The 24,780-nt window shown below is 40.5% G+C and overlaps 1 protein-coding gene across 2 annotated transcripts in view; it reads right to left on the bottom strand.

Moving 5' to 3' along the window:
- SNX25 (sorting nexin 25) overlaps positions 1-24,780 on the bottom strand; it is a 144,928-nt gene that overhangs the window by 7,517 nt on the left and 112,631 nt on the right. The window contains exons 11-16 of one of the 2 annotated variants that reach the window (XM_006160453.3): positions 21,709-21,840; positions 18,754-18,894; positions 16,126-16,239; positions 9,918-10,082; positions 7,743-7,860; positions 3,177-3,243 (exon numbers count right to left, since the gene is read on the bottom strand). In XM_006160453.3, coding sequence (XP_006160515.1) covers positions 3,177-3,243; positions 7,743-7,860; positions 9,918-10,082; positions 16,126-16,239; positions 18,754-18,894; positions 21,709-21,840 — 737 coding nt within the window. The remainder of the gene's footprint in view (positions 1-3,176; positions 3,244-7,742; positions 7,861-9,917; positions 10,083-16,125; positions 16,240-18,753; positions 18,895-21,708; positions 21,841-24,780) is intronic. The other variant, XM_014592394.2, reaches the window with a different exon arrangement.

The raw sequence follows: 24,780 nt of genomic DNA, 5'->3' as shown, positions 1-24,780 counted from the left end.
AAAAAAAAAATAAATAAAGGGGGGGGAGGGATCATCTTAGACAACCAGGGCCAGAAATATCTGAAATTTCACACTCAATTCATGAATAATAATTAAAAAAATCTAAAAGCCCTTTAGAAATATAACTTCCCAACCAGAGTTTTAAAGGGACAATATAAGGTACTCAGAAATAGTATCTGAAATAGATGTTTCAAACCTAGTACTTTGTATACAGTAACCAGTAACTCCTAAATGAATTTTTAGTCTACTCTGAGCCAAACTGTAATACTGTTTTTAACTGCCCATTTCCTAACATACTCTCATATGTTGTGTAGAACCCTGTAACTCAACAAATAAAACAATTTTATTAATTTAGTGGAATTTCTGCTTTAAGAGAGAATCTGCTAACCTGCCGGCCTATCTTCCTAAGAAAAATCTAGTCATAATGCCACAGCTTACTTCCTTTCTGTAGTCTTGCTCTGGGTTACTCACTGGCACTACATGAAAGAATGACGTACGAAAATTCCAATTTACAACTTGAAATCAGGTCAGTGGCTTTTATCAAAGGTCATCACCAAAGTATTTTCTATCAATTTAGGTCTGACTTTCTATTAGCCAAAACCTGTAGGGAGCTTTTGCAGCAATTCTAGTATGTGAAATTACAGTTGCTAGACACACACTGTACTGGTGCTTAATTCTATGATGTGTCATCATCTGCTAAAGGCAAAAATAACAAAGGACTAGGAGCTCCAGAATTCATTCCCATCTGATAGATAGCCCATTGAAATGAACAGCCTGAAAATTCTGTACAGGCTGCCTCGCCCCCACTCCCATAGAATATACCTGCCAAGTGTATTCGTCACTCATAAACTGCAGCTGCTCGTTTATAACTGAGTCAAAATCATAAACAGGAGCAAGGAAAGTGTGTATGATTTGCTAAAACTGAAAAGGAAAAGTATTGAATACTGAGAAAAATAAAGCCACTTGGGAAATTCCTTTAAGGTCCATTGAAACTCAAGTTAAGAGGTTTTTTAGAGTGGAACAATAACTTAACCAGGCCATTCTTTAGATTAAAACACCAGCCTATGGCTCCACAGTGGCGCAGAGGTGTCACACTGCTCTCTGATGCTGGGGCCATGTGAGAGGGCTCCCAGGCCAGGGTCCTGAGGTCTCCCTGTGCATACTGGACTCAAATCGCACATGCCTGTGATCTTAGCTGAGGGGCTAGGGATAGACTGCAGTGTGGGGACCCTGTTAGGGGTGCCTATCTCTCTCTCTCATGGAGGAAGCACATAAATAAACAAAAAAGCTAAACAAGCCTCGGAAGGGCAAATAAAACTATTTTTTAAAAATCTTGGAAATGGGGACCAGCAGATGGTGTAATGGTTAAGTCATTGGACTCCCACATGGTTGACCGCAGTTTGAATGTTGGACTCAGCAGCTTGAAACTCATGCTGGGCCTAAGTGCATGCGTGACCAAAATTCTAAGCAAAGAATGGAGGAGAAGGGATTGTGGTGTGGCCATGCTCCCTGGAGGGTGATTGCTTGCTTTCTGCTTCTCTTTCTCTCTCTGTCTCCAGTAAGAGCACATGACCTATAGCAAATCTCTCTCTCTCTCAAAGAAAAAAAAAAAAAATCTTAGACATTAAATAAAAGCAGGGCTAGCAGGTGACATGGTGGGTAAGGCACTGGATTCCCACATGGCCCACTGCAATTCGAGTTCCAGGCCCAGCAGCCTGAAAATCACACATGGACATGTATGTGTGCATGCCCAAAGTCCTGAGAGGAGAATGGAGGAGAAGGGACTGCAGTGTGGCCATTCCCCCAGGGGGTGATTTCTCACATTCTATGTCTCTGTCTCTGGTGAGCACAGGTGCCTTATGGCAAAAACCTGAAGAAAAAAAAGAAATGAAATAAAAATAAACTTTTGTTTATGACTACCAGTAAAATACATTTTATCTGCAAGTCAATAAAATAAAACAAATGTTCTTTACTGTTTCCTATAAAAAAAAAAATTTAAGTCACACCCTGATAAGACTATCATAACCTTGTACAAATGTTTGACAACTACATTGATCTTCCTCCTAGAAAAATGTAATTTCACCTTAAAATTTATATTGTATTAAAATTTTTAAAAAAGGTAATTTTTTTTTCTTATTCCTAGAAGTTGACTCACATTTTTATTTGGTAGGAACTTAAGATGTTTGTCTCTTAAAGAATGTTGGGTATGGAGTTACTATTTAAGACCTTGATAATGTAGCAGGTCCAAATTCTGAGCACAGAGAGAATACAGACACGGCTGAGTGAGCAGTGCCAGGTCAGGAGGCAAGGCGGTTTGCTGAGCAGTCTGGTGAACTCAGTTTTAGGCCTGAACCTAACCACAAGCCTATCTAAATAGTTCTATTTGACTTCTGTTGACTACGTGAAGTTGTCATTATTAAAAAGTCTAATAATTTCTTAGAAATTAATATTGACTATGAGTTCACAAAAACAGACTCAGGGCTTTCATAAATGAATGACCAAAATGTGAGTTACTTTTTATGAGTAATGGCCAAAATGTGAATTACTTTTTGTGAGTAACACTCTGAAAAGACATGGAATACTTAAACTTACAACATGGGAATATAATTTATAAATATATAAGTATATGATTATAATATGAAAAATATTACACAGTTTAGAATATAAATATGACTTATCATATGATAGACACACATACCCCAATAGAAATTAACTAACTGAGGAAGAATTAACATTTTAATACTACCCCAACTCTAAATAAGTTAATATGGTTTGTATTTCCCTCCAAATAAATATGTATCATGCATGGCTCATCCTGTTTTCATTTGGGCTTAGTTTCTAAACCTTAAACTGAATTCTATCGTGTGACATAAAAAAATAAAATAGAAAGACACTAGACATCCACGTCACACTAGTCGTCATCATCAATGGAGAATTTTACAGAACACAGCCTCTGGCCTCATCAGGTGGAAAGTCAGAACTCGTACAAGCGTTTATCATCTAATACAGCATGCCTTCTATGTCAGAAATTCTGCCAGAAGTCTGTTTTCCTATCCAATCTGAGAGCCAAAAAGTAAAAAGTACTTTCAATGAAATCATTGACTACTATATCAAAAGGTAATTTTATTACTCAAAGAATAGGTCATGGAGTCAAACGTTAATTTCATATAACTCACTTGTTGATGGTTCTTCCAAAAGTGACCTGAACGAGAGCAATTAATGTTCTTCTCACCCATTTAAACACTAAAATATAAATCAGAGGGAAACTTTCATCAAAGGATATCACAAACGACATTTGTATTGATGTGCAAAGCATACGTCTTACCACTTAATCCCATCTGAGTCCTGACATCAACTGAAGGCTATGTTATCTGCAGAATTTAGGTCTAGGTTAGTAAACTTCTGCTCAGAAAAACTCTTGTGACTATGCTTTCATGTTCTACAAAACAAATGATGAAATGAAACCTAGGAGCTTTCACAGATTTTCAATGCATAACAACAGCTGAGCTAGCAAGTAGAAATCATACTTTACTTCATATGTCCCTGGGCTACTGAGTGAGTCTGTTTTCCACTAACAGATGGCAGTTATTTCTATTTTAACTTTGTCTGGCTTGCTGAACCCGATTTTCTAACATACCGCTCTGAATGAGAAACATCTGTCATCACTGTTGACAAATATTTTGAAATATTAATGAACTGATGGACACAGTGGTGAGTAGACCACATAACTTTCATATATCGTGTGTGTGTGGAGGGAGAAAGGTGAACTGTGAAGAGCTAGGGTCCTGAATAAGAGGCGACTTCAGCAAGCTCCGAAAGCAGCAGGACAGCAGCCACCTCCCTGAACCTCGGTTACCTCCTCAGGAAACGACAGGGTTCACATGTGCTTGTCTGTTGCTCCGGGCGTCTTTGTGTGTGAGAAAGAACTGTGAAGGGTTCTCCAGATCTAAACTTACATTATTAACATGGAGACATATTTTTATAAGTATAGAATATGAAAATAACCAAAAGAACACACAAAAAAGTTATAAAGATGTTTTAGGTATACAAGTCGGAATCTAAACTGAATTTTTCATTTAGATATTTCATCTCCATTCATGGAAAAGCATGGCGACCAACACATGAGAAAATGAGACTTGACTCGGCTGTAATGAAGCCAAGAGTTCCAGACTCCTGCTCCCAAGAAGAAAACCCAAAAGGAGCAAATTCAGAAACAGGTCTGTAAAGGGCAGCCACACAAATAAAAATCATCAATCAGCACAGACTTGGGGACCACGGTTCATTACATTACAAAGCCAGTTCTAATTTTTCAAATGGACCTAAATGTCCAGTTAAAGTAGTACTAGTTCTTCCAGTAAAAGTCAAGGTTTGGATTCAAAGCCATGCCTCAAAACCATGCCTTAAGCTTCTTGCTGGAATCTGCTGGGATGCTGCCAAGAATGGAAACTGGTTCATTTTAGGCTGGCATTTAGGCTAAGAAGAGCATGTCTGCTACTGGTCATAATTTCACTCTGCCTTTTTAGGGTAGGGAAGATGTAGCCCAAACCGAGACAATCTGAGGAGAAGTTCAACTCTAGGAAAATGCCTGACAGCCAAGTGGTTATTAAAAAAAAGGCTATTATTGCAGTTCCTTCTTATATACTGAACTAGAGCAGGAATCAAAACTAATTTTGTTACAAATCCTCTCCGATCACAGGTACCCCTCTTACTCTACTACTTATTCCTATCCTTCCTCGATCCCAGCCACACCCACACACAAAATAGCCCCATTACTCCTCCCAGTGTCTCGTTTGTTCAAATATGCAGAGGCAGCTGCAGCAGCACTAGGAGTCTGCTGATGGCAATACATGGGCTCTCTTTATAAATGATGTTCTATTTATTCCTCTCTGAAATGTCACCAAGAAAACCAAATAAGCTTCTGCGCAGGCATATGATGGAAATGCATGCTGTAGAGGTAGAATTTTGATTCCTGCTCTGGCTGTGGCTGGCTCTGACGTCTCTACCATGTCTCTAAAGTCTCTCTGTATCTGCCACAAAGAACACATGGACAAATGAACAGTGCTTCCTCATTTTTATCAACTCTATGGGAAATTGGGAGGATTCATGACTTCATAAGCCAGATTTCACCAAAAAAGGTCAGACTTTGGGTGGAGAGCTATTTTTTTCTTCCTACTATATAATAAGTCAAGTTAACATCAGTGTGTATCTTTTATTTATGTATGTGTATGTGTATATATCTGTGTGTGTATGCATATGTATATACACACACACATAAACATAGTTTGATATACAAAGTTTGATATAGAGTGCATGCACTCACTGGACAGAGAGACAGAAAAAAAGAGAGCCATACTGTAATCCCTTTTCCGCTCTCCTCTTGGGATTATGGGTATGCAAGCACACGTACTCAGCGTGTTTTCCAAGCTGCTAGAACTCGAACCAAGCAGTCGACCATGTGGGATCGAGCCGCCTTAACCACCATGCCACCTGAATGGCTCTATCAGTGTGTATTTTAAAGTTTCTAAAATATGGAAAAGCTATAGTTTTTACACCTGGAGGGATTTTTGATATTTGGATGATATTCTATCATATAAATACATATTTCTTTAAAAATTTAACTATCCTCCATTTTTAAGGTTGATCTTCATTCCAACTTTATGTATTGAAATTAAGCTAAAATGAGCATCTTTATATATAATCTCTGCACAGAGGTTAACTGTTTAATTTTGTCTATTTTTTTAAGAGGTGTTTGCCTGAGGGTGCATGTGCTCTTTGGAGAGAGAAGGACAGACACAGTAAAAGGGAAAGTGAGAAATCACCTGCGGAGATGACCACACCAGAATCCCTTCTCCTCCTGGGATCTTGGGCACAGATGCACATGTGCCCGGCATGAGTTTCAAGTCACCAGGTCCAGGACTCGAACTGCGGTTGGCCATGTGGGAGTCCAGCAACATAACCGCTATGCCATCTGCTGGTCTATTTCTTAATGCAAATTACATTTTTGGGCCCCTTATATTGTAAATTCACTGAAGGCAGAATCGTTAACTGAAGGCAGACATGTTTTTAGTTTCCTTATAGAACCAAATCTAAAATATAGGCCTCAGAGTCTTTACTGACTGATAGTACATATGCTCTTAGCTTTGGCTTAGGAGATGAAAAAGTTCAATGACCAGAGATAATTAATTTTGAGATTTAAAATTTTCTTTCCTATTCACTCATCAGTGCACCTATTCAGGCATTTTACTAACTACCCACTATGGGTCAGACACCGCAGTAGATACCAAGGATTAAAACACATGTAGGACATGTTCAAATTTGCAAAACACTTGCATTTTTTCACCTCTTTAAGTGACATGTGAAAGGATGTTTAAATGAGGAGGGATGTACAGCCCATCTCCTGTACAGTACTCTTAGCACACCTTCTTTCCCCAAGGGAAAAGGTGCTAATATGAATGGACAGAGTCCAGGAAATTTGTACCACAACATTTACTCACTAGTGGCATTACAGGGCCTAAAAGCCCCTGCTTTTCTCAGTGTTTCCTCTTCCAGGAAATTAGGTATACCTGCAGGTACCTGCCAGATCTCTTGTTAGAAGTGAGGCTTCAGGTATGACCAAGCATACTGGTCTCATAATGCACAGTGATAGGGGCTGTGATGAGCAGAGGGCAGTAAACTCTATCTACTCAGGACTCAAGACTAAGCCATGTAAGCAGTTGGCATAATGGCTATGCTGCTGGACCCCCATGTAGTCGACTGCAATTGGAGTCCCTGGCCCAGTGGCTTAAACTCACGCTGGGCACGTGTGTTTGCGTGCCCAAGTTCCCGAGAGGAGAATGGAGAAGGGAATGCAGCATGGCTGTCCTCCCTTGGGGGTGATTTCTCACTTTCTGTCTCTCTGGCAATCGTACACATCCTATAGCAAAAACCTCCAATAAAAAAGACTAAGCCATGTAGTCTGGTGTGCCTTTCACCAAAGTACTGCTTTGGGGAACACTATGCAGCTCTTAACAAAAGAGTCTTTTGATCCCCATTTTGCCTCAGTCTTCCAAGCACAGCTCCTTTAGGACTCACTCGGGAGGGCTTTCTCGGCTAAGCACTACTTGTCCTTTTGGACAGGAAAACTTGGGGAGGGGGTCAGGCGTCCTGTGCACTGCACTCCTAGCCTCTACCTGCCTACCAGTAGATGCCAGCCGAGTACTTCCCTAATCCAACTTGTGACAACAGAAAGTATCTCCAGACATCACCGAATGCCCTCCTCTCTCCACTGAGAATCACTGCTCTAGGAGAAAAAAGGCAGTGAAAAACGGGCCTGCACCCTTGGCCCTAAAACTACCCTAGCACCAAAACCTCACCATTAATTACGGGGTTCATCTTCTGCTATGCCGTGCACAATAATTTTCTGTACAACTTTTGGTGACAAGGAAATGAAGCTATATTGAATCACACAAAAAGAAATTAAAAGCATTCTATCTTTCAGAGAAATGTGGTGCAGGGTAAGTAAACCAGGACCCGGAGCTCCAGGAGTCCAGAGGTGACATCTGTCTTAAGGCTGTACCAACAGTACTTTGCATAATATTTGTTTGGCTCTTAAATATATCTGTTGAATGAATGAAGGCATGAACATAAATACACATCTGATGCATTTCAGGAACAAAGAGGCATTAAATGTGTTTGCGCTCTCATGCACATGCATGTGTACCACTTAACCCACAGACATTACTCAATAGTAACACAAGACTTACTTCCTCGAAGTTCAAAAATCTCCCCAATCAACATGAAACATGGTTCAGCCAAGGCGTCCTTCCTGCCATCCACATCATCACCGTAATCTGACAGGTCACTGTCCTCCTCTGCTTCCTCCTGTGAGGTGTAACAAAGGCACAGGAAGCAGATGACTCGTCTAAGCAGACCGGCAGTCATTCTCTCACTTCAAGTGTAAATGCCAAACTATCTGCTCATGTTTTAGCTTTATCATCTTCTACCTTCCAGAGAGAAATCTACTCACTTTCAATATGGAGGACAGAATGTATTTAAGCTCAGAGGATAAAGTTGAAAAATAAAAAATAAAAAGGGTATTAATAATTAGTGAATTGGAAGACAATAAAACAGTTTGCAATTATTATGAATTTTAAAACTAAGGCTTCTGGGACCAGCAGTTTATGTTATGGCTATGTCGCTGGACTCCCATGTAATCGACCATGGTTCAAGTTTCAGACCCGGTGGCTCAAACTCACGCCGGGTGCATGTGAGTGCATGCTCAAGATCCCGAGAGGAGTATGGAGGAGAAGGTACTGTGGTCTGGCCATCCCCCCAGGGAGTGATTTCTCACTTTCTGTCTCTCTGTCTCTCTCTGTCTTTCTGGTGAGTGTACGTGCTCTATAGCAAAAACTCCCCCCCCCCAAAAAAAGAAAGGCTTTTAACTTAAATTATTTTGATTCACTGTTTTCTTAAAATAAATTGTAAAGTGATTTAGTTATTTTTAAAGTGCCAATTTTAGCTTTCATTCTTCTTTAAGTTTCACTTCCTGATCTGCATATCGGCAAGTTCCAGTTCAAAACCCAGACTAATGCAAATGAGTATGACAGACTGAGCGGCCCCACACTGCAGGGGGATACACAAGTAGCTGCCTCTAAAGGGAGGACGAGTGCTGCCGCAGAGGCACAGACATTCGGCAGCAGATAGAGAACGAAGGCAGTTCATTCTAATGTCTGCACAGAGGTAAAAGCTCGGGCCGTAAGACCAAGCAGAAGGTTGGGAGACACTGGATGAACAGAGGAAACGCCAAGAGGCAGGAAGAGTTCCCTAAAAGTAACAGTTTCACAGAAGTCCAGCAACAGATGTTTCCGAGGCTGAGGAAGGTGAAGGTGAAGAAGGAGAGGAAACTATGGGATGTGGCCACCGGCACTCACCTCAGGATAATTCATAGTCACTGGGCCATGTATAAATCCGAAAGGGGTTCAATAAAAGGGAGGTCAAGAAGGAGGGCTGGGCAAGTACAGGCAACACGAGGGGAGGAAGTGGGAGGGAAGCCCGGGAGGGGAACTTGAGGGGAGCGGGCCACACAGGCACCTGCGCTGGGTGATTATACACGCTGTGGTGCATGTAGACTTGCCTTCCCAGCTCAGAGTGCAGCCAAGCAGCACGCTCCCTTTCACTCTCCAAACTCACTAAGGAAATCCTAGTAAAGTGGCAGTGACGTTTAGCAATGCACTAAGGAGAAGCCAAATTTCTGAGATGGTCTTGTGGAATTTGCTGGAGAGTCCAACAAGGGCCTCAGTGGCCTATATATACGTGAGTCAAGAGCCTACTCTGGAGGGAAGTCTGCAGTCCAGAACAGGGGACTCAAAGTGGCTGTGGTCTCTCCTACTCACTCCTTCACTCAGACACAGCACTGCCACATTCATCTTGCTTCAAAATATCCCATGTTCATTTTCTGAGAATAAAGTCTAAATCCCTCAGCCTGGCATGAACCATCCTCTTCCCCCTCTGCCTTATCGCCTGTGAGAGCACTATGGAAACCCTCCATTCTGGTCCAGTGACCTACTGGATGCCCCACCAACACCCTGCTCCCCTGCCTCTCCTGAACCTTGGGTACTCATCCAGCTCTTCCACAGTGACAGCCCTCATGGCTTCCCCATCCCGAGGACTGGCTCCTCCAGTGTGTGAGGGGCTCCTACAGAACCATCTCACCCACACCTCAGTTACCTACCATGTGACTCATCTTGATATTTCTGTACCTTGTGATTTCTGGGGAAAGGAGGAGTCCCCAGATAGGACCGCAGTAACAACCGAAAATGGACGTACTTGCTTTCCTCCCACCAGCAGCATGCTCAATACACACCTGTTACTCCAAACAGGCTTCAAAAGCTGCCAGCTTAAATACACTACAGAAGCGGCCCAGCATTCAGATGGCTCACCTCTTGGTGGGAGAAGAAGTCACGAGGAATTTTTTCCAAAAATGAAGATAATGAAAACGTGTTTTTTTTCCCCTGTACATCAATAACCTTGAGGTAGTCAGGAGAAGGGCTCAAAAAGGCATAAAGTGCTTCACTCTGACAGAGTCTTTCATCTGAAAGCAGATTCTGGGGAAGAAAGAGGATTCATTACTCCTTTACAATCAGTCTATAGAACACTATCTGTTTTGCCAGGAGCTACCACAGTAAATGCAAACAAGGCAGAGTTCTGATGGAAACTACTTCCCTTTCCCCCGCAAACTATGTAAGAGCATCTCTCCATGGTCTTAGCAGCAGACGATCCTCCCTGGCTAACTGGTAGTGCCCTGCTCGCTCTTCTCATGGAAGACAATGTACAGACAACAGGACTAACTCCATTTTGTACGCACGATGAACAAGAAAACTGTTACTCTGCATACAGCTCACAGATCCCAGGGCCACTGCCTTTGGCAGCCAACTTAACTTTCACTCATGTGTGGCTGAACAACTTATATTCTGCAAATTACATGAGTCCCACCAAGCCACCCTCCTATAGCTATGTTCAGACTTTGCACATCAACTCCGAATTATCACACAGTGTGACTGCCTCCTGGTCAGTAAGTTGGGTTTCCTTGTGCTGCCACCTACCAAGCAGTGCTCGTTTACACTCTTATGTAACTGTTTTCCTTGGCCCTTAAAGTGGAAATTTTCTAAAGTGCTGTACAAATTTATCTGGCCTCAGGAGAAAGGAGAGCAGAATATCAATCAAGTTTGTTTATGTACCAGCAAGTGCTATGGTAAGACAGTAAAATCAGCAGTGTGACCAGAGAATATTAAGTGTCTGGTAAAATACAGAGTGAAAGACCCAGTTAGAACTAGCACCCATTTATGGTGTACGTCTTAAATGGAGAAGACTGGAACATGGGGGGCTGGGGTCACAGTGGAGGTTAATTCTAGTCCCAGAAGGACTGGTCCATGACAATCATAATGACCTAACAAAGCCTATGGCCTCCCCAGAACGAACACCTTGGAGGGGGCCCATTACTGCCACCCTAGGGACAAGGGGTCCAACAGGTACCACCAGCATCCCAGCAGGTACCAGCTACATATATCCTGCAGAAGACTGGGCCAGACCATGGGCAGATCCTGCCTCAGGCACAGGGAAGGCACTTAAAGGGGTGGGCCATTATTGCTACTACTGCCTTTCCTGTCCCTGATAGTCAGTAAACAGGTCAAATTGCTTTTTTCTTTTTAATATTAGACGTTCAGTTGAGTTTGTACAGAAGAGTAGATCAGGAGGAGTGAGGGAGTGAGTTGTTCTCCCCACCTGATTTCCCTTAGTTAGCCCACACTCCAACCTTCCTTCTTTCCTTCCCTTCCTTCTTCCTCTTTCCTTCCTTTCTTCTCTCTTCCTTCCTTTCTTCATAATTTCCAAAACTCGGGGCGGGGGGGGTGGGGAACGACACACACATCCAAAGCACATCCCAGTGGAGTATGATCATATTGCAATCCCTTCTCCTCCAGTTCTCCTTCCTGCTGGGATTTTGAGCATGCATGCACACATGCCTGGCATGTTCTTCAAGGGACTAAACTGCAGTTAGCCATGTGAGATCTGGCTTCCCTAATCATCAGGCAACACAGTGAGCCCCATTCCAGCTTTACTGTATAAAATAACAGCTTATACTATTAATGGTAAATGTCAAACTTAATATAATCAATAAAATTATTAAGGGTGATAAATCTTTTGGCCTTAAATTATATTCTATTATAAATAACAAAATTAACTAAGTATGAAATGTTAGAAATGTCATCAAAGACTATGTCTGTGGGCAAAGTATAACAGATTTCATCATTTTTTAAGATCTCTGAAAACAAAATCCCATCCTCTACTCTGTCCTCTCCATCTCTCAAACATCCAGTGCATGTTGCTCTATTCTAGTGAAGACCTATGATGACTACCCAGTGAGTTATGGGACAAGGTACAAAATCCCAAGAAGAGCAAATGGCAATATGCACACCCAGGAGGAGGACACAGCACTCTGGGAGCAGATCCAGCAGAGCTGAAGTAAGTAAATGCTTATGTGGGGCACGGGGAAGGTGATAGGCAGGTAAGGCAAGACCCAAGTGCTGTATGTTTAAGAACGACTAGTCAAGACAGTGGCACAGTGGTGAATGAGATGCTCTGTGAGGCAATCCCACATAGGAAGGTTTTTGGTTCAAGTCAGAAATCTCTCTCATATACCAAGGACATGCTTGCCCATGGTATGAGACTGGATAAGGCCTGCAGATAGGCTACGGTGATAGCATCTCATTAGGGGTACTGTCTCTCTCTCATGGATGAAATAAATTATCTTTAAAGAGATTTTAAAAGATTTTAAAATTGACTAGCTAGGTCTAACTGCAGTAGCACTGCAGCAGCATACCACTCTGTTGGAGACACGTGGAAGATCAGAGTTTAGTTCCCAAGCCAACCTGCACATGCCAGACGTATGTGTGTGTCTATGATCCTGGCTAGCTGGGAAGGCTGTGGGGAGGATTCCAGTGTGAGGCACTGAGAAGGTGTTTGTCTTTCCTTTGTCTCATGAACAAGAAATAAACTTAGGGGGAAAAAAAAGAATAACTAGCTAGATTAGTAAATGTCTCTGTTATTCATATGCCTTGGTAGGGATCCCCATGCCATAAGTAAATATACAATCAAAGAAATCCTTTCTTCTGGAAGATTCTGCATATATAATAATAGCTGCCTTTCAGACTAATCATTTTGCATCTTGCTTTTCCTGTCTGCAGTTCTGGGACAATACATTTGAAATTAGAATTACAGTCTGCAATGTAGCATATCTAAATATACTGAATAGTAAGCTCTTTCAAATAAAGTATTTAGGAGAATAAAAAAATGATTAAAATCATTACTTCCTGATCTGAAAGGCTACCAGAGAGCACAGCTTGATCTGGCTTAGCTGCAGATTATGCTTGCTTTTAGCCATGCTCACATGACCCAGCAGCCATGCACCAGTGTGCATGCTTCTCAGAACTCCATAACCAATTCCATCCCTGGTCACCCAGTAAGACAGACAGACAGAAAGACACACACATACACACACATGTTCCCACCCTCCTCCCCCAAGTATAATGCAGAACATGGTCCCAGCAATACACCAGGCAAATCATCTGAAGAAACAGAAGGACCAAAGGACCAGAGATCCTCCCTAAAGCAGAGGCAAAAAAACAAAAAACAAAAAAAAAAAAAGAAAGAAAGAAAGAAAGAAAGAAAGAAAGAAAGAAAAGAAAAGAAAGGAAAAAACAATGAGCTGGAAGATTCAAGAGCTACATGGCCTGAGCTTATAGGTCTTGAATTCTGAATAATACCTACTCATTTTACAAACAGAATCTTTAATTCATTTGAATTATTTAACTGAGTATGATGCTTGAGTGCATTTAATATTTCCTAGGCACTTTGATCAATCAAAATGGTAATATTACTGTTGCAAATTCTCTCTTATAAGAACATTTAAACATTATTTTTTCTCTGCCCCAGTCCTGACATAGTGAAGCTTTAAAAGGTTTTATTTTATTTATTATTTATTTATTTAGATGTTTGCAATAGGGTGTATGCACTTGCCATAGAAAGACAGAGAGAGATAATGAGGGGGAAAGTGAGAAGTAACCCCCCGGGGGCATGACCACACTGCAATCCCTTCTCCTCTAGTCTCCTTTCAGGATTGTAGGCTCACACACATGTGCCTGGCATGAGTTTCAAGCCACTGGGTCTGGCACTCAAACCACAATTGGTCATGTGGGAGGTCCAGTGCCTTAACCACCACACCACCTGCTGGCTCCAACTTAAAAAAGTTTTCCTAAGGTGTAATTATTTTATTTCCTGAAATTTAGACATGAACACACACACACACACACACACACACACACACACACACACACACACACACACAGGAAGGGTAGTATGTATGACTATAAAAGAAAAAGAGAAAGGTAGACTGTACTACAGGTATATCTACCTCAATTAGACCAACACATCTGATTCCATGATCATATTTTAATGCAGTATCTAGTAAGAATTTGGCAGCATCTATTCTTATTAAGAGTCAGAACTTCTAGCCATTACTGCACAGGCAAAACATATGTTATGAGGCAAAGTTCCATGCCTAGGACAACTTTAGGCCTTTATGCTCCATGGTTTGAGTATCAACCATACTCTGGATATAGACTGTGCAGCTAAGGAATTGCTACAGAAAAGAGCATAGCTTTGTCTGGCCTTATTATTTAAAATCAGAGTGACGGAAACAATAATGTGTTAAATAGGAAAGTATCCTCAGGATCTTGGGGTAGGTGAACATTTTCTAACAGGCATGGATGGCATTAGCCATGAAGTCTATAAATTAGACTGAATTATAATGGTGAAATTCTATTCATTAAAAGAAATCATTAAGAGACTAAAAAGGCGATTCACAGAAAGGATGAGGATATTTGAGAAGGTTTGACAAAAAACTCCTCTTTAAGACACATATAGGACTCATATACAGCAATAACAGAAAGATAAGCAACATGACAAAAAAGCAGATCCAACTTTAACAGACCAAAAAAATAACTCAAGGGACCAGCAGATGGTGTGATGATTATGTCACTGGACTCCTACATAGCTGACCGTGGGTCAAGTTCCAGACCCGGTGGCTTAAACTCACAGCAGACATATGTGCATGAGTGCCCAAGATCCCGAGAAAAGAATGGAGAAGGGATTGTGGTGTGGCCACCCGGGAGGCGGGGGTGATTTCTCACTTTCTGTCTCTCTGTCTCTGTCTTTCCAGTGAGCACATGAGCCCTACAGCAAAAATGTAAAAATTACATTCAAAATGGGGGCCAGCTGGTAGCATGGTAGTTGAGGCAGCTGGATCCCACATGGCTTTGAGGTTTAAGTCCTGATCCTGGCAACTTGAAAAACACAGCAGATGTGTGTATGCATGCATGCATGCTCAAAAATCCTGAGAGAATGGAGAAAAGGGGATTGTAGCATGGCCATCCCCTTGGGGGGTGGGGTGGTATTTCTCTCTCCAGCAAGTGCATGCATCCTATAACAACTAAAACAAAACAAAACGAAATATCAAAATGGCCAATAAACATACGGACTAATACTCAACTTCATTAGTCAACAGGGAAATGCACGTTAAAAGCACAGTGACAGGGACCAGCAGATAGTGTAATGACTATGTCGCTGGACTCCCATGTAGTCAACTGCGGTTTGAGTCCTGGAACTGGTGGCTTAAACTCACACTGGGCATGTGTGTGTGCGTGCCCAAGGTCCAGAGAGGAGAATGGAGGAGAAGAGATTGTAGTGTGGCCATCCCCCCTGGGGGGTGATTTCTCACTTTCTGTCTCTCTTTCTGGCAATTGCATGCACCCTATAGCAAAAACCTCTCCCCCCCCCCAAAAAAAAAAGAAAGAAAAAAAAAAAAAAGTACAGCAAGACTACCACATCCACATCCCCACTAGAATGGCTAAGAAGAAAAAGGCCGAAAACAAGTGTTGGTGAGGGTGTGGAGCAGTCAGAACCCTTGCACACTGCTGGTGAGAGTATACTAGTTGCTACAACCACACTGAAAATAAAAAATTCTCAATCCCTAGGTGTGATGCCACACATATTCACCAAGTGACAAGTAATAGAAGTTTATAGGAGACTCCGTAAGAGCCTCAAACGGGACACTGCCCAAATGTCAAATGCCCATTAACAAAAGAATAGACTGCAGACAGTAAAAAACTTAGTAATGAGAATGATCTGTAGCTAACACAGCAGTATAGATGAAACTCATGGACTTACTGTTGAGTGAAAGAAGTCAGACACAAAGGAATCTATACTGTATGATTCCAGTTATATGAAGTTCAAAAACACCTGTACCTACTCAGGTATTAAAAGTCAGGACAGAAGTTACCTTCTGTGTGGAGCAGTGATGGAAGGAAGCTGGAGGGTGCCGGTAATTGTCAGTTTCTTACCTTGGGTGCTAGTGAATTTGGTGCTAGTTTATGAAAATGGAAACAGCTATACACTTACGTACATTCTTTAAATTTACAATACTTCAATTTAAAAATAACAAAAAGAAAACTAGCAAACTCTTAGAATGATGACAATTTAATTCCAAGTAACTATTTTTTTTCCTCAAATATCCAAAACCTTTTCTTTGCTTACCTGTAAAAACTTATTTAATTGATTCTTTGACTTTTCCATAAACTTGTGATCTATAGATTTGAAAGGCAGCTTGCTAAGAGAAGGCAACTGGACTTTTTTTAAAGAAGGAAAACACTGTGGGGGAAAAAAACCTGAGTGTCAGTATTTTGAAATTACATTTTTATCTTTCAAAAATTTCAGAATTACATTATCTTCCTCTTGTACTCTTCCCTTGAGATTTAAATCTATGAACGCCTATATCCATTCTATTTCCACTAGATGGAAAAGTTAAAGCACATCCCAGACCTACAAACGCCCAGCAGCTGGGAAACCCTGAAGCCAGGCCTACAAGGCGTGTTTACACAACATGCACAGTAGCACAGCATGCCGGGTACAGAAACCTGGCTCCCAGGTTTTCTGTTAGAAGGTGTTGTGTTTACAACATCTTTGCAAGAGTTACTATACTTAGCTATAATGAGAGTAAAATATATTAATAAATAAGAATAGACTGCCCTTCACCAGACATTGTGCTGGAGAGTGACATGTGTTTGTTATTCCATCCGTCAAACAGCTCTGTGAAATTTTAGAAAAATGAAACAGACAGTGAGAATTGGAAGGAAAGAGTAAAACTGTTAGGGACCCCAAAAGGTGCTTCCTGTCAGTTGTCTATAGGAAGAGTTCTCATAATAGGAAAACTCAAAGGTAAGAAAAGAGCCAGGTCGAGACCAGCAGTTGGCATAATGGCTACGTCACTGGACTCCCATGTAGTTGACCACAGTTTGAGTCCTGGACCCGGTGGCTTAACCTCACGTCAGGTGCACATGTGTGTGCATGCCCAAGATCCTGAGAGAAGAATGGAGGAGAAGGGATGACTGTGTGGCCATCTCCCCTGGGGGGGGTCATTTCTCATTTTCTGTCTCTCTGTCTCTCTCTCTGTCTGGCAAGTGCACACACCCTACAGCAAAAACCTCTCCCAAGGGGGAAGAAAAAAAAGGAAAGAGCCAGGTCATTGGTCTGTAAGAAGAAAAAAATAACAATGAGACAAAGGATAGACATGGAATTTTATAAGGTTTATTTTTTCTAATGCTTCAATTTTAAGTGTGTTTTGTTTTAAATTATTTTTAGATTTTGTTATAGGGCATGTGCACTCTCCACAGAAGGAAAGTGAGAAGTCACCCCTCAGGGATGATGGTCACAATGCTATCCCTTCTCCTCCGGGACTCTCCCAGGATTTTGGGCACACACGACAAAGGTCCAATGTTTTTCAAGCCACTGGGCCGTGACTCGAATCATACAGACAGCCATGTGGGGCCAGCACCTTAACCTGCATGCCACCTGCTGGCCCAGTTAATGTGTTTTTGATTTCCTCAGTATATTTGACCTTCCAAGTACGATTTATCCTAAAATCTTTCCTAGATTCCTTTTCTTCCTTCCATTTTCATCAGCAGCTATAATATACTAAACTTTGTTTTCATAATAGTTTGTTACATTTTTTCTTTTTGTTCTTTTTTCCCCTCCTTTTATTTTCTTCTTACTCTTTTTTCCCCTTACATTCAATCACTGTAATATAGTGTGTTCATGCTGGGAAAACAATACATTATTCTGAAGTGTCAATTTTATACAACAACTTTGAGAAAATTCCTTTTTCATACTGAGATAAATATTTTGTTTCCCACGCTTCTGGGGCATATGCACACATATGTGAATCTGAAACAATGCTCAGTACTATTAATGCCACCACCACCATCACCAGTACCACCACTAACAAAAATCGTAACAATGGGTCAGCCTGTGGCGTAGTGGCTAGTCATCGGGGTCCCACATGGGCCAACCACACAGTTTGAGTCACGGACCCAACTGCCTGAAAAATGTGAATACCCAAATCTGAAAAGGAGGGAGAGATGGAAGATAAGAGATTATAGGGTGACCATGCCACATGACCACGACACTTTCTTTTTCTGTCTCTGTAATCTCTTTCCAGTGAGCACACATCCCTTCTGGCAAATAACAACAACAAAAAAAAAATCACAATAATATTTTCTATGTGTCGTACATTTTTCTAAATGCTTTGTATATATTTATTCCCTTAATTTTCACAACAACCCTGTGAGGTAGGTAAAGCAGGTACTAATGACATTTGTATTCCATTAATGAGGACAAAGGCACAAAGCGATTGAGTGACAAATCCCAGGCCATAAAACCAGTAAGTAGCAGCTCAAGGAGTCAAAGTCTAGTGGTCTGGCTCTAGAACTGTGCTTTCAACAGTTGTACTTTGCAGCCTCCCTTAGGTTAAGTGGTAAAATCCAATAGCAGCTATTCTCTTTCTATTGCTGTAACTCATAGCTGATTTCACTATCTACTCATGGGTCACAACCGACAGCTGCAAACCTATGGGCCCTAGATCTCTTCTAGCTCTGGGATTCTTGAGCACTTTAGAGTGAAAATCAGACAATAATCTGTCTTAAATGATTAAGATAAGATAGTCTGATCTATGTGTAAATTTCCAGATGTCAGGATAAAGATGCCACCTTGCCGATATCAACAGCAAAGGAGAAATATTAATCCATTTCCATACAAGTAAAATGAAATGAACTTTTGAATCTCTTCTTGCCTAGTCATTCTAGAATATGCATCCACAAGTATTCATACCTCACTCAGTTTCCGGTGTAAATTCTGAAACTCACTGAGCCTTCTTGGGACTGTCCAATTCTTAGTTTCAACTCCTCCAACTTCTTGTAGGCTTACTGTGACAAAGTAACAAGGCATTTGTTCACCATTCTCTTCCGAAACCTTGAAAGACAAAACGAAACAAAAGAACAGAAAGCATGGTGAGAGGATACAGCAGGAAGACTAAAATGTCCCCAGAATTTTCCTCTCCCTGGTGTGCCCTGCATAATTCCCAGAATGACGCACTTGATTCTGGTTATGTTATCCGGCACCGTCAATGTTAAAATAGGGAGATTACCTAGGTGAGGGCCTCAACCAATCAAATGCACCCTTTAAGCAGAGAGATTTTCCTGGCTAGTAGTGAGAGTCAGAAAGGTCTGAAGTCCAAGAAAGAAACCAGCTAAAAAACAGAGACCTCGCGCCTACAACCACAAGGAACTAAATTCTGCCAATAGCCTGAATGAGCCGGGAAGTGTATTCCTGAGGCTTCTAGACAAAAACTCGGTGTGGCCAGCCTCTTGATTTCGGCCTTGTGATGCAATGAGCAGAGAATCCCATCATACTGTGCTGTACTTCTGACCCAACAGAAGTGTGCACTAATAAGTGGGTGTTATTTTAAGCCATGAAACTTCTTACACAGGGAAAGAAAAACTAATTCAGCAGACTTAACATCCTGACTGCATTTCCTTGAAAAAAACAACAAACAAACTGACAAGTTTCAGATACACAGAAAATTATTTTCAAAAGACATAATCTCCTCTCCCTCTTAGATAATACCCTCCCCACACACAGAATTCTGAATAAACCACTCTTATTCTTAACAATAATAGATAGGAGAAAAAGCAAATAGAAAAAAAAAATCAAGCTTGAAGATAGATAAACTGAATTAGAGAGAAAGTCTAAGAAAGGCAGAAAAGGATAGCTGCAAGATTCACTGGGGACCTGGCAGAGGCCTGTGAGGTAGGAATATGATCCCACAATAAGTGGGGGAGGGACAGAGGAACAGACAGGGCAAGAACTCTCCCAGGGGAGAAAGTGAATTCACACAGTAGAAAGTGAATCAGCTGCAGCAGAACTCAGGAGGTTCTGCTCAATGGAAAGTACATGCCACCAGATCCTGTGTGGGCCAGTGGGCACAGACAGTCAGCTGACCTACTATTTCTATTCCCACTGTCTTTCCAGTGACCAAGCCACTATAGCAAGCTCCCGAGTAATAATGATTACCAGAGCAAAGTGCCTTGGAGGGTTTCCACTCCCTTCTTCTCTCCCTCAATAGGACTTTGGAAGATTGTTTTAATATACTGTAAGTGTCAGAGGGAGCTCTAAGTAAAACTAAGAAGGTGACACAATTCGTTTTCTTTCCCTCTCAGGTCTCCTTCACTACCCTTTTGACATGACACACCTGGACGTGCACCCAAATGGAAGCCCATCTGCAATTACCAAGGGTTTCTACATGGCAGGCCAAGATTAAGTTCAACCTTCCTAGATCCACTGCCCCTCCCTTCCCTAGAAAAAGGTATATTGTCCCATAGCTTACTTAAGGGGAGTGCCCACAAGCGCCATGGAGACATGCTTTGTTTTGCTATCTAATCTAGAGGTGAAAGAAGTTGTAAATTTTAAGTCCTCCAAAGAATGTTGAGTCATTGCTCTGTCTTCAGAGAGGAACAAAAACAAGCCATTCAAAACAATGGAGGGTAAAACTTTGGCACCATTTGGCTCAAGATCTTGTTATTTGTGTGTAGGATGGTGGACATGACTTAAAGCTCCAGGTTTCCATATAACCGACAGTAGGAGTATTAGAAAGGAAAGAGTTGTCAACAGTAATGATATAAATCTCTATAAGCGTCTTTCATCATAAATAAGATTTATTTAGAGACAGAAGAAAAGGGATATAGTGTGTTCTGCAAGCTGTTACCTATATCCTTCAAAAAATACCAAAATAATTAAAACACACACACACATATCCATTATTACAAGTCCTAGAGCTACTGAGATTTAAACTGGAGCCAGCAAGATGAAACAATCACATACACTTAAATTTTCATTTTTCATCTTCAAATTTCAAGAAGTACTTCTCATTTTATTCCAACCCTGAATGGAAATCTAAATTAGTAATTTGATGACATTAATTATCACTATACCAAAACTCCTCATTATTCTAGTGGACAAGGAAAGCTTTCAGTCCGAAGTGGAATGAGATCAGATGTATACTAACCAACCTACTATAGTTTCCAGTCATAGGTAAACTGGAATGAAACTACGGGGAAAGGAAAGTAGAACAATTGTGGCCTACAGGAATGACTCTTAACTTAACTCACAAAAATCTTGTCTTACCAAGACAAACTTTTAAAATAAATCAGGGGAGCAGCAGGTGATGTAATGGTTATGTTACTAGACTCACATGTAGTCAACCACAGTTTGAGTCACAGACTTGACGGCTTGAAACTCATGCTGGATGCATGTGCATGCATGCCCAGATCCCAAAGAGGAGAATGGAAGAGAAGGGACTGCAGCATGGCCACCACCAACCCCCCCGGGGGGGGGTGACTTCTTGCTTTCTGTCTCTCTGTATCTCCAGTGAACATATGCACCCTATAGCAAAAAATCTCTGTAATAAATAAATAAATAAATAAATAAATAAATAAATAAATAAATAAATAAATATTGAAGGATTGGGGAGTGATGCCACAGTAAAATGTGAAGCTCACGAGGCCGACCCACTTAGGAAGGTCCCTAGTTCACGTCCAGAGACCTCTCTGAGTTCACCAGACACGTGTGTGCCCATGATTCAGGGCTGGCAAAAGCTGGGGGTGGATCATGGCATCAAGACGCTGTTGGGGGTGCTGCCTTTCTATCTCTCTCTTCTCAGTGACAAAAGGAATAAATAAACTTTAAAAATAAAATAAAATAAATAAATTGGAGGGGAGTCAAACTTACCTCTCCACTAGTGATGGAAGCTTTCCACATACCTAGGTTCTCACACCACCAATCTGTTCTTGCCATGTGCAGTTGAAGGTCTGTGCGTTCCTTCTCTATTAGAATTATTTCATCCTTCAATTTGGAAACAATCTACCACAGGAAAAATATCCTGGTAATTATGAAATCACTTAATATGCTATATAATTCAGAAAAGTAGAATACAAAACTAACACATACAAATCAGCTGTGTTTCTATATTCAAACAATGAACAATAAAAAAATATATGATTCCATTTATAATAGCATCAAAAAGAATAAAATTCTTATGAATTAATGAAAGAGGTGAAATATTTTTATTATGAAAACTATAAAACATCAATAAAAGAAACTGAAGAAGACAAATGTATATACAGACAACACATGTTCATGAATTAGAAGACTTAAAGTTAAGATATCAATACTACCCAAAGGAACCTACAGATTCAATGCAATCTCTATCAAAATATCAATAAGACGTTTTTGACAGTAATAGAAAACTCCTCAAAATTCATATGGACTCTCAAGAAAGCCAAAATGACTTAAAAAAATAAGAACTAAATTGCAAGATTCATACTTCCTGACCTCAAAACTTACCACAATGCCACAGCTACAGTGTGATACTGGCATAAAGACAGACATACAGATCAACGAAATAGAATAGTGCCCCAAAATAAACCCTTGCATATATGATCAAATGATTTTCAACAAGTGTTCCAAGACCATTCAATGGAAAAAGGACAATCTTTTCAACAAAGGGCACTGGGAAAACTAAATATTCACAGACAAAAGAATGAAGCTGGACATTTACCTATACCATATACAACAATTAATTCAAAATGGTCAAAAATCCAAACCTAAGAGCTAAAACTATGTAAAAATCTTAGAAGAAAACACAGGGGGGAAAACTTCATCTGATTTGGCTATAATGTGTTGGCTATGAAATCAAATGTATAGACAACACATGGGGCCAGCAGGTGGCTTGGTGGTTGAGGTGCTGGACTTCTACATGGTCAACCCCAGGTCAAGTCCTGGACCTGGTGGCTTGTTCTCTCTCTCTCTCTCTGATAAAATTTAAATAAAGGAATTAAATAAGTCAAATTAAATATTTCTAAAAAAAAAAAAAGGTCAACAAAAGAAAAGACTGAAAAAAATGAGACTTCATCAAAATAAAAAACTACTGAGTATCAAAAAACACTATTAATACAATAAAATGGCAACCCACAGAATGGAAGAAACTATTTGCAAATCACATATGTGATAGGTGTAAGGTTGCATACAGTAAAATTCTCCTGAGTACCATCAGGTATTGCTCTAGGCCTGACAAGGAACCAAGGCCAAACTTCTGCAGAAACGGTCTTGGCAAGAACCCACACTGCTACTGCAAAGTCACAGTGACCCAGGAAGTAGTAGATGAAGATTCAAAATGAGTACTGGGAGGTCTAACTTCCTAGAGATAAATCAAAAAGACCCACCAAATGTTTCATGTATGCTTACCCCACTACACCTAATTCCCCTACATATTAGTCACATATAAAGTCTCCCAGAATAGTTAGATTACCCCATAAAAGAAACCACCTCCTTCTTGGAGGGCAGGCTGAGGCACCTGGCTTCAAATCCCAGGTACTCTTTTTCTCAGTAAACTTTCCTTTTTTTCTTGAGATGATGCCTCCTGAGTCTTACTACAGACTATGACAATAGGAGTTTAATAATCACAATATGGTAAGTAGAGAACTCAACTTACTAAAAATACTCAACAACAAAAAATACACCATTAAAAATACTGGCAAGGGACTAGCAGGACCCCCATATAGTCAACTGCGGTTTGAGGCTCGGACCCAGTGGCTTAAACTTACGCCGGGCATGTATGTGTGCATGCCCAATATCACAAGAGGAGAATGGAGAAGGGACTGTAGTGTGGCCATCCTCCCGGGGGGTGATTTCTCGCTTTCTGTCTCTCAGTCTTTCTAGTGAGTGCACGTTCCCTATAGCAAAAACCTCTTAAAAATAAACAAAAAAACAAAAACAAACAAACAAAAAACATTGGCAAACAACATGAATAAACATCTCTCCAAAGAAGATATATCAATGGCTAATCACATACAAAAAGATGCTCAACATCATTAATCATTAGGGAAAAGGAAATGAGAACCACAATGAGATTGATTAGATACCACTTTAGATGAGTATAGTCAAAAAAAGAGAGAGAGAAAAAGTAAGTGTTATCATGGCTATTGAGAGATTGAAACTCTTCTGCACTATTTAGTCAGGATGTAAAACAGTACAAGTGCTGTGGAAAACATATTATGGTTCCTCAAAAAACTAAAAACAATTACTCTGTGATTCAGTAATTCCACTTCTCAGTATTCATCCCAAAGAACTGGAAGCAGGATGTCTAAGATTCATTTGTCCGTCCAAGTTCACTGCAACATTATTTATAATAACCCAAAAGGGGAAGCAAACCAAGTATCTACCAATAGACGAATAGATGAACAAAACAAAATGTGGTATATACTTGCAATGGAGTATTATTCAGTCTTAAAAAGAAATGAAATTCTGATACGTGCTACAATATGGGTGAACCTGGAAAACATTAGGCTAAGTGAAATAAGCCACAAAAGGACAAATACTGTGTAATTCCACTCATCTGAAGTATACAGAGTTGTTAAATTCATAGAGACAGAAAGTAGAATGGTGGTTGCCAGGGGCTGGTGGGAAGAAAAGGGGAGTTATTGTTTAATTAATAAAGAGTTTCAGTTTTTCATGATGAAAAAAATTCTGATGATAGATAGAGTAGTGGTTACAAAACAGTGTGAATACTTAATGCTGTTGAATGTTACTTTAAAAATGATTAAAACAGTAAATTTGCTATGTGTATTTTACCATAATTTTTAAAACTGATTTTTTTTTTTTTTAAATGCTGTGCTCTTCATCTTTCTGGGCTTCTGTTGTGAGAAAACCTTTAGGGTTATGTAACTGTATTGGACAGCAATTTTGCCAAAATTCTCCTGAACAAAATTCAATTATCCTGAAGTGTCTACAAGGTCTCTTTTC

Source organism: Tupaia chinensis, unplaced genomic scaffold (assembly GCF_000334495.1).
Source record: "Tupaia chinensis unplaced genomic scaffold, TupChi_1.0 Scaffold000685_1, whole genome shotgun sequence".
NCBI classification, from domain to species: domain Eukaryota; kingdom Metazoa; phylum Chordata; class Mammalia; order Scandentia; family Tupaiidae; genus Tupaia; species Tupaia belangeri.
The sequence above is the reverse complement of the archived record's forward strand: the minus strand, read 5'-3'. Positions and strand labels throughout refer to the sequence as shown.